Source organism: Phalangium opilio, unplaced genomic scaffold (genome assembly GCF_054372755.1).
Source record: "Phalangium opilio isolate 3A_F unplaced genomic scaffold, DU_Popi_V2 ptg000011l_1, whole genome shotgun sequence".
NCBI classification, from domain to species: domain Eukaryota; kingdom Metazoa; phylum Arthropoda; class Arachnida; order Opiliones; family Phalangiidae; genus Phalangium; species Phalangium opilio.
Window position 1 is genome coordinate 8,048,784 of NW_028324147.1, and position 10,544 is coordinate 8,059,327.

Sequence of the window (10,544 nt, forward strand, 5' to 3'; positions counted from 1 at the left end):
ATGTTATGTACAGACTAAATAGGAAGATGGACTGCGAAACCGAGCATGTAGTCAATTCTCGCTTGTTCTCAAACTAGCTTTATGTACGTCCCTAGCATTACGAAGTATAGTTAGTGTCTAATGATACAATCATGGTACAGCAACTGCACATGAAGTTTTGGCAGAGAGAATTTAGAAGGGGAGTGGAAAGGGTGGTTTGGAATGTAGCGCAACGTCGTCTGCTAAACGTTATCTAGGCAGGTCGACTTCCGGTATGATGCGTTTGTAACCAGGGCCGGAAATAAGAAAGATTTCTTATAGGACATGTGTCCAGTGACCCCCTGTTTCACCAGGAAATTTATAGGACATTGTCCACTGGAATGTGAAAAGTAGTGTCGCATCTCCATAGTCAAGCTTTCAAAACTTGGGAAAATTTATTGGTCAAACTGTCCAATGACCCCCATTGTTTTTGAAAAAATTATGGGACATTTTAAAATTTTATTGGACAATGTCCAGTGTCCTGTGCTTATTTCCGGCCCTGTTTGTAACAGAGATTTTAGAACATGTGACCGGAAACTCGCCTACCCCAAAAAGCTCACCGCGACATCTTGTTTGGGCGTCATCAAGTTTAATAGAGTCAAAGGGGGGGGGGGGAACTTCCACTCCTCTTCTAAATTCTCTCTGGTTTTGGTACAGAAATATCCTCAAGACTAAGAAATGCAGCCGTCTCGCAATTAAAATTGTGACGGCAGCTGTATTGGATTTGGAAGGAAGTCGGATTGCAGCTTTACAAGTAAGTAAAAATAAACTCCATTCATTTTGTAGTTCAATATCATTTTAATACAAATATAAACTGGGTTAGAAATAACTCTTCATTTGTTACGTGTGTTTAATAAAATTCATTAACAACATGAAAGAAAGCTTAAGTTACTTAGAATTCAAATTGATTTTAACAAGCCTTTTAACGCGTCTCAATAAGGCGGGTAAAAATTCGGCTTGATTGGTATTTGAAGAGATGTAATCTTGGACTGTTTGTACCGTTAAGAACCAACGATCGTTGATAGCGTTTGATATCTCGTCTTTTAAAAGTTCCAAATCAGCTTTCGTTACTTTGAATGAAGTTAAATTACGGGACTCTTGGTGGTTGAAAGATTGTCCGCTGAAATTCAATTCATCTTCGTGGTTTTCTTTTTCTTCGGGTACGCAACGTTTAAGAAAGTATTCCAAATGACGCCATAACAAAAATAAACTACCCTCAATGATATAACTTAGATGAGTTATTTCTTCGCATCTGATACGTGATAATCGAGTCATGGTATGTTGGGCCTGTTCTCGAAGTTGTTGAGTTAGGTTATCGCTACGACTTTCAGGTGGTAGCCAATCGTTGAGCTCCCCGACAGATAGAATATTGATGCTTTGGAGGTTTTGCTCAATTTTTTTCTTCGTGTTAATAGCGAAGTTTAGCTGTTCGCTGCCATTTTGAATTAGGGTTACGAGGAGACCCAGCGTAGGCGGTTGAACGCCTCTTTGCGTAAAACTGGTGTTTCTTCCGTTAAAATATGGATCTTGAGTAGAATTGACACCCATTAAGTTTGGCAGGAATATGGCCTTACTCAGATATTCGTTACGACTGGCGAATGCTCTCGAAACCTCTTTCTGACATGATATTAATGTATTAGTGATAATTTGCAGTAAGATGACTTTAAGCTTCAATTCCTCAAAGTTGTTCGCGACGTTTGTAGCGTTAATTATGACGGATACCACTGTGGGTAAGAATGAAAGCAATCTGTTTCTTAGTAGTAACACTTGTCCCCTTTTTTCTAATACGGCATTGTCGTTGTTGCTTGACATTAAATGAAAAGAGGCCCTGGCCAGTAGAGAAGTGACCAAGGAAAATTCTTCGGCGGACGTGGTTATGCTTAAGATGGATTTGTCACGTAGTATGACGTTAAAAATTTCCGAATGAGCCGTAATGAAATGTAGCAATTGAGTGGCGCTCTCGTAGTGTTGGTCACCCAAGGTCGTTACAACAGACAGTACCAAAGAAAAGACTGGTTTAAGGATTTGTTGGAAGCGTTGAACGCGTTCTTTTAAGACGTCTTCGTGATGGAATCCTTGGGTTAATTCGACAGAGTAATCTTTTTCTGGACGTAAGTCCAAAGATTCGCATTCTCGTAAGGTCGATATCAGTCCACATCGTAGTAAAGCTTCAGCCCCGGCTTGCGAACCTGATACCCTGATTAGCAAGGATAGCTTAGACTCGAAGACAAATAACGTTTGAATTGAATCAGATCCGTTGCTTAACAGTTTTTGCAGCTCCTCATCTTCTTTTGATAAACTGGTTATCAGATGTCTTAAATACCCCTTTGATTCCAAGAACGATTGCCAACATCTCGAGTTTTCAAGCGAAATGACGGTTTCCATGACAGCTAACGCGGACATCTTAGTAACATGGTGACCGCCGCAAGCGTCGCGACAAACAACGTCGATTAGACTTTCTCCAAAGTTTAAGATTACAGAGAGGAATTCCCTCTTCAGTTTTTCAATATCAGACTCCCGGTCCAGGACCCTGATATCTAATAAACTCTTCGACTCGCCCATTTTCGTGTCCAACGATTTCTGAACAATCCCTAGTAGATTAAGGATGGTTCCGTAGTAATTGATTCGCACTCTTTGGTTGCCATTCCCAGTTTTAGTCAAACATTCTAAAACCCCTTTTAAAACGACAGCTAATGAGGAGCTCGAGGTGGCCAAGATGGTTGGCGTTTCTTTGGACAAAGATACCAGACTGTTCCGTAAAGTGGTCATTAATATCAAAAGGACACCCGAGGCTGGGGATGTTAGTTCCGGTAGCGCTTCGTCTTCTAAGATCTTAACCAATAACTCTTGACTGATCTCTAGTATTATCTGTTGCTTCAAAGCAGGGGTTAAGTGGTCCAAGATGCACGCTGCGAAAATGACTTCGGTGACGTGTCTCCAAGCTTCAAACGCTTGATACTTGCTGAAGATGGTTTGTCTCGTTTTATTCTTTTGTAGGACGTATTGTAAGACGCTTCTGATTTCGTTAGCGAAAGGCGGCCGATGTGATAAAGCGGGAATTCCTTGAAGTGTGGGTAAATCTTCGGTTAGAAGTTTGTGTAATTGGTAGACATTAACTATCGGGATTTTCTTTTCATTAGTTTCTTCAGACTCGCATTGGCTGATAGCCTTTTCGACTTTCAATGGGTCTAAGTATTCCAAATTCGGCATAGTGGGCCATTTTTGAGCGAAATCCATGGCGTCTAAGATACGCAGAAGTTTTCGCCTGATGGTACCCGTAATATTGGTACTTTGGGTCATCAAGCTAGACCTGGCAGTCGAATCTAAGAGTTCGACCTCCGTCTGGTCCCGATTTTCAGCTGAATCTTCCAGAAGCAACTTCAAGAGACGTTGAACGTGTGACCGCTGATTATGCTTGACTAAAACCCTCAATTCAATGGCGAGAATCTTAAGTAACCACGATTGCTGGCTGAAAGTTAAAGCTTCGTCATCTTGACTGTTTGCCGTTAAAGGTAAGAAATGGATGTGTCTGTAGACAAAGTCCCTGTTGGTCCTCAAGTATCGTAGTGTTGGACCGGTCGTGTCTTTATTGTAACAGAGAACGTAAAGTAATTGATAGCTCATGTCAGCTAACTTTGGGTTATCTCTAAGCACGAGAGGGTATCCTTTGGTCTCGCAACCTCTGTCCAATATAGAAAGGACAGAATGCAGGCATGTCCTGGGTGAATTAAGAATCCCCGGATCTTGCAAAACAGTTTTCGATATGCCCTGTCGAGTTTGGAATCCCAAAAGCAAGTGTGAGATGTTAGGGCAATTATGATTCAAACAATTTAGAAGTAGTTGAAGAATTCGCGTGCGAGTTTCGCTCTGATGTGAGGCATTGGAATCTTCACGCATTTTGTTACCGGCATCTTTGACTTCACCTTCCTCTTTGTCGAGACATTCTACAAAGCCACTAATCACCACTTCAGTCAAGGTATTATTCGATTTGACAGTCGCGGCCAATTGCTGGGCGACTTGAGATATCCTGCAGAGCATCTCCAAGTTCAAGACACTATAAAGCGCGTGTTCGGGTAAGATGATATTGTAACTGATATATTTGGTGATAACCACCATATAATCGGGTTGTCCCGAGACGGGATTGATTGACAACAGTAATCGATCCATGCTTGTAGCAAATTGACTACTTCCGTGGCTTCTGACATTTTCGAGGAATTCGTCTTGCTTTCTTAAGGCTTCGTGAATCATTTTGAGACAGAGTAAGGTACTATTATCGAGGCTTTTCCGCCAGCTCAATGACGTGTAAGTATCCAAGACTCTCGTTCCTTCATCCAAGATTAAAAGTATAAGGGATAGTAATTGACTGCCTTGGAACAGTTGTACCATCAAAGTAAAGCCAGGAAGTTCAGTCAATTGATTGACAAAGTCGTTCTGAGATACTTGATAATCCTTCAGTAATTTCAGCAATATTTCCAAGCAACTCTGACTGACATGCCATTTTTCCCCCTCGAATTTATAAGAGCGGGTATGAAATTGCATGAAAACGGTGTCTTTTACGTATTCCAAATAGGGTTGGAAACCCGGCAAACGATGACCCGCACCCAGGGTCAATGGTAAAGGGTGATTAATTAGATTCTTAATCAACTTCAGAGCCGCTTTCGTGATCGGATATTCCTCCATTCTACTCTCAACGTCAGTCAAATCCATTTGAATTCCAGTTGATGGATATCTCGATAGAGTTTTGACCGTGGGTATGATCTGCGATAGTTCTAATTGCTGCCATATGTTGCCGGTAATGTCTGGTGAGTGAGCGAATGACGCCAAGACTTCTAACAAGCTGGCTTTTACTTCTGGTGGGACGCTACAAGTAATTAGACCAATTACGACCATTCCCGGTACGTATTGCGGATTCTCCCATAAAGCAACTCTTCCCATTTCATCGTACTCGGCTACAGTCGCGAGTAGCTTTAAAACCGCGCAGAGTCCCTCAACTTCTTGAGGAGTGATTCCCTTAGCGTAAGATCTTTGTCTATAAAGGTGTTGGGTTTCCGAAGTGATTGGTATCTCCTGTCTTAAGTTACTGTAGTACTGGTGCAATGATTCGAAAAAATGGTCCCAGGACACTATGCTTTGCGAACCAGAGCCTCTTCCATTCGCTTTGAGAACGATATAACACTGATGCGAGCCAACACGAGACTGCGAGAGACTGGTCAGCATATTTATGTATGGTACAAAAAGCGGGGCAGGAAGCAAGTCTCCGGAAAGTCGTAAGAACTTGTACAGATTGACTTGACGTTGGGTTGGCCTTGACCCGTAACTGGTGTCCATTGTGGCATCGGAGGAACGCCAGAAATCCAAGGCTAGTTCCAATTCCAAAGGATCCTTTTCATAGACTGATTCAATTAGGACTAATAGATGTTCAAAGTGTTTGTTTTCATGTTGCGGTGGTTCTAGACCTTCGTGGATATGCGCTGCGATAATTCTAGCTAGCTCATCACCCTGGTTACGTAGTTCTTTTACTTTAAGAGGCATCAGGGTAATGAAGTCTGTTATCAACGAGTGCATCTTCTTCAGGAAAAATTCTTCTTTGTGGAAAACATCGCTTTTAGCGATAAGACGAGTTGCTGATCGAAATACAGCCAAGTTTAGGGCTAAGTCCATCACCTTTTCATCCATTTCTAAACAGTCGGTTACATTAGCGTTACTTATGGCCCATGGATACTGGGCCAAAGTTCGTAGAGTGATGGACCAAGCGTAGTAAAGGATACTTTCTATTCCCGGAACTTCCCAGTTTCGTTTCATTATCAGCTCTTTATGAATTGCCCTTATAAGTTGAGGGTCGTGGATTAATGGATATTTCTTGACCATTTCGTCTATTTCCTCCGAAGTTTGTAAGATGCTCACGTCGATAGTGTACAGGATACCCATCAAGATTGTCAGAGCCACAGAATCGAGGGTTCCATCTCCTTTAACGCAATCAGCTGTGGCGAGATAATGGACAAATCTTTTTGTATCCAAAATGGAAAGAGTGGCTTGACAAGACCAGCTGAATAAAGTGTCCGCAAGTGATTGCTTTATCTCGTCAATAAGACCAATGACTTGTTGACGATATCTTGGACCACCAAATGCTCGATTTTTTTGAAGCAACTCAACCTCAGAAATGGGGTTCAAGTTTTCCAGAAGGTCAAAAATTTTGGTAATGATGCCATCTTCTCGTAGTTGGTCCGTGTATTTCGTAATCAAGTATCTGGGGATCAGAAGTTATGAATGATGTTTATGTTTATTAATGAAGTTATCAAAGGAAATAACAAATTAATGAAGTTATCAAAGGAAATAACAAATTAATGAAGTTATCGAAGGAAAGTTATCAAAGGAAATAACAATTTAATGAAGTTATCAAAGGAAATAACAAATTAATGAAGTTATCAAAGGAAATAACAAATTAATGAAGTTATCAAAGGAAATAACAAATTAATGAAGTTATCAAAGGAAATAACAAATTAATGAAGTTATCAAAGGAAATAACAAATTAATGAAGTTATCAAAGGAAATAACAAATTAATGAAGTTATCAAAGGAAATAACAAATTAGTAAGTTCAATTTAGCTTACCCCAACTCTTTGCTCAATCCATAAGTCCAGGTTCTTCCTTCTCTGGCTTGAACCAGAGCCCTGAGTGAATTAACAAGACTCCTGCGTCCGTCATAGTATAGTAATACAGCAACCAATCCTCTGGTTAATCCTGGATACGAAGGTTGTTGGTGTTGAGCGGAGATTAATAGCTCTACGGCAGTAAGTTCGTTCAATTCAAACATTTCACTGATGACGAGTGCTTCATCTACAATCGACTGCGGTAAAATGTGTAACGTATTCTGCCCCACAACAGCGATACCTTCAGTTGGCGCTCGAAGCAAAGCGGCTTTGTGTAGGGGACTTCGAACGGGGTTACGTAGTAGAGACACAAAATGAGGTTTGTGAAGTTTTAAAAGTACTTCAAGTTCAGGAATCGCGTCTTGTTCTTTTCTAATTATGGCTGCTTCAACCGTTGAGTAAAGTTCTTTGTAAGGGGTCCATAAGACACTCCGGGTTAAGTTAACAGTGGCTTGAGACATTTTTATAACTTAGTTATTTACCGAACTTATATAAAAATATAAACATAGCCCGTCCGCCTATTCCCTGTATATATTGTACAGTAACATTGGATAGTTGAAAAGCGGAGAAACAATTCTCAATTTATAATTTTAGTAGTAAATTCGTAATTAACAATATTTGAATTTATTAGAATTATTTCAAATTCAAACCAATTATCCAAACGTGGTTTGGGGCATGGACTCTGGCAGGGATGCCAGATTGAAAACCTTCAACCCGCCAAAATCAAATTGAAAACAAGCCCAAAAAAACCGCCAATCGGTGTTTCGAAAAGAAGCCCAAAAACTGACTAAGATCTAAACAATCCAGCCCAAAAACAAGCCAAAAATTTATCGTGAAAATTTGGAATTAGTTTTTCTTTTAGAAATTTCAATGCGTATTACATACTGACATGACACCATTTTTTAAAACCCAAAACAAAATGAAACCATTTTATTTAATCATAAAATGACGAATTATAAGCTGCATAAAAGGTTTGAAAGTACCATTTGTCAGTTTTTTTGGGTTTTAGAGAAGAAGCCCAATTGGCGGCTTTCCAGCCCAATATGGCAACCCTGATTTCCAGGGAAGAGGGAACTGTAACCGCTAACCCTCTGATTGGTTGGTTATCACACCGGTTAGTAGTCTAGTCGGGTGTCTGCTATGAAAAAAAAATCGGTATGAGTCGATAATTTCTTTAAATAGATTTTATTATTGCCTTAATTATAAGCTATATATAAATGAAATTATATTTTTACATTTATTTTAGCTTTTTTATCAAATATGGTTTTACGACCTTTTAAAATTGGTTTACATTAAACAGTTGCGTTTACTTATCTACAGCCCATTTCAGTTCTTCGCGCCAGTCTGGGAAATAAGGAATTTTTTTAAACTAGTCCTTGGGACCAGTGACCCCCCTAGTCCTCGAAATAATTAACTGGTCTCCAGACTGGTCCCAGGCTTTGTTCTCCTATAGATTTGCAATTAATAAACTGGTCCTGAGGACCAGTAACCCCCACTTCTTGAATTAAAAAACTAGTCCAAGCAATTAATAAACTGGTTTTGGACCAGAGGAAGTGTGCTATTTCCCAGACTGTACTCGATCCTGCGTCGGTTAGCGAAAGATCAAGTGAGCTATGTCTGGCCATAGCCCACTCGATCACGCGCGTCACGACGCAAGCTGCTCGCGCTATGGCTCGAAATTTGACTTACCAAAGTTACAAACCGTTGACGCGCGCGTTCGTCCATTTTTTAACATTGGAAATAGTGAAATAGTTTCTCTATAAAAAACTAACCAAAAAAGGGGGTATGGCCAAGGACGATTTAGTTTTTTTTTTTCACACATGTTTTAGAAGAATTACATGATTATATGGTCTTCACTGGTCCTAAATTCACAACAGCCCCATTACTTCCACTCATGCTATGCTAGAAATGGCTCGGGTTGTACCGTGAAAGATGGGCATTTTGCGGTCCTATGAGTGTGGACCCATTAGCGATCCAGTGTTCATGGTTCCTCCATGAGTGTTCCAAAGTGCTATAGAATCTTGAAGGTCTTTGACCTACAACGATCTTGGAGCGGTGTGGAGCGGTGTGGAGCTGTAAATCATGAACTTTTTACCGGCACTTGTCCAGGTGGTAACTGGCTAATTAAAGACGCTAATTGGAATCCTTGTAAGCTTGATTTTAATTATTATTATACTATTTGGTTTTCTTAGAATATGATAATTTTTAGATAGAAAAGTTGTAATTTATTATTGGCAAGGTGTATAATATACAAATGTGGGCGTGTAATTGACTATAGCAAACATAACAATGGCCCCTATAAATGACCCCGCTTGCGTAAACACGCCCAAGTAAAACAGTGAGCCGTGTCCTCCTCTATATTGTCTTAAGGTTGAAGCTAGGCAAGCTTTAACATAGGACAAAACCCCCGTAAAAAGTATCCAAAATATAATCTGAAATTAAACCTTAATTAGTATTTACTTAGGAACCTTAGATATTGAATTATACCAGTAAGGCTTCTCCAGCCCTGGTCCCGACTAATGGTGGAGTCGGACTTAGAATGGCCGTTGACATTATGTAACCACCACACACTGCACCCACTAGGGACAAAGACGAAATAATTTCAGTCCTTGAAGTCCAGTTAAATAAGGCAATCATGCAAGCCACTGGGTTTGCAATATTCGCCAAGGTTGTTGATAAGTGGTAGGCCACATTGCCGTAAGGCAGGCAAGAGTATGTCTATCAAAGTTAACCAAACGAAGTGATGATTGATAAAATACCATCCTTAACCAGTTTAAGCTCTTAATTCACTTACTTGAATTGCTGGTAAAACGCCATTGGTAAAACAACATATAACACCTTGAAGTACCAGGAAAGCCCAATACTTATTCCTACTAATGTCGATGGTCTTCAAAACCGGGTCTGCGATACTAGAGGCCCTACTATTATAGTTCCCAGAAACAATCAGACTAGAATCTGAGTGGAATTGTGTATTGTCTAACCTCCCCTCTGGGGAGCCATCGACTGGAGAATTCACCTCATGTGAGACCTAAAAGTTCAGAAACAAATATTTATATAGAATCCAAGTTATGGAACACATTAGGGGTCATCCTCATTACTTGTTCGGTCATGGCGATGGGTAACGTGTTCAACAAGACAAATGATATCCAACTGACCGCCAACATGACGGTAAGAAATATAAAGAACGTTTCAACAGAAAACCTGGCCGGCGAGTAGACGGGTACTACCGTGTAGTTGAAACCTTCCGTCGCGTTACCGTAATCATCGATGGTGACATTTTTACACTGAGGATTACCACCGACACCTTGTATCAGAGCTACGATCGCGGGTATCATACCGCTCAACCCTTCGCCGATCAAGAACGGAACGAGATAAGATTGTTTAAAGTTACTCATAAACGGCAAGTACAGGACTGAGGAGGTGCAGTCGACGAACGCCAGGAAAAACGTCATGACTAGAAACGGAACGCTATAGTACGTAGAACCAACTAGCGATGTCTTCGACCAGAAGAATATTAAAAGAAGACACGATGTTGTTCCAACGAAAAGCGTCGCGTGTATTAAGTATTTGTCGTGTTCCTGGTGAGGAAAAGTGACTTCAGTTGTAATCCAAAGCCATTACGCTAGAACAAAGTAACATCTTATACCTTTCGAAGACATCTTTTCCTGACGATACTGTAGAGTATTGGTCCGATATTTGCCAATTGCGTGATGACCACGATGTAGGAAGCCAAGTTTCCGCTCTCTGGTAACTTTGGAATCAATAGTGGTAACTCAACCCACAGCCCGTTGATCTCTATCCACGAACTGATGCCGAAGAGTGCGGCTAAGACGCAAACTATGACACTTCTCGCCATTCTTTGGTTAAGTACTGTTTT

The 10,544-nt window shown here is 40.6% G+C and overlaps 2 protein-coding genes across 2 annotated transcripts; both read right to left on the reverse strand.

Annotated features, from left to right (window-relative positions):
- Window positions 1-796: 796 nt before the first annotated feature.
- On the reverse strand, window positions 797-7,344 carry Nup205 (nuclear pore complex protein Nup205). Its single transcript, XM_089860112.1, has 2 exons — window positions 6,629-7,344; window positions 797-6,265 (listed from the first exon to the last, which is right to left on the reverse strand). The coding sequence occupies exons 1-2, from the start codon at window positions 7,126-7,128 to the stop codon at window positions 907-909; spliced, it is 5,859 nt and encodes a 1,952-aa protein (XP_089716238.1). The 5' UTR covers window positions 7,129-7,344; the 3' UTR covers window positions 797-906.
- A 1,551-nt stretch (window positions 7,345-8,895) lies between these two features.
- LOC149710198 (riboflavin transporter 2-like) lies at window positions 8,896-10,523 on the reverse strand. The gene is made up of 5 exons (XM_089860125.1): window positions 10,314-10,523; window positions 9,766-10,245; window positions 9,462-9,695; window positions 9,155-9,385; window positions 8,896-9,099 (listed from the first exon to the last, which is right to left on the reverse strand). Exons 1-5 carry the CDS (start codon window positions 10,521-10,523, stop codon window positions 8,896-8,898), a joined length of 1,359 nt encoding a protein of 452 aa, XP_089716251.1.
- Window positions 10,524-10,544: the final 21 nt, after the last annotated feature.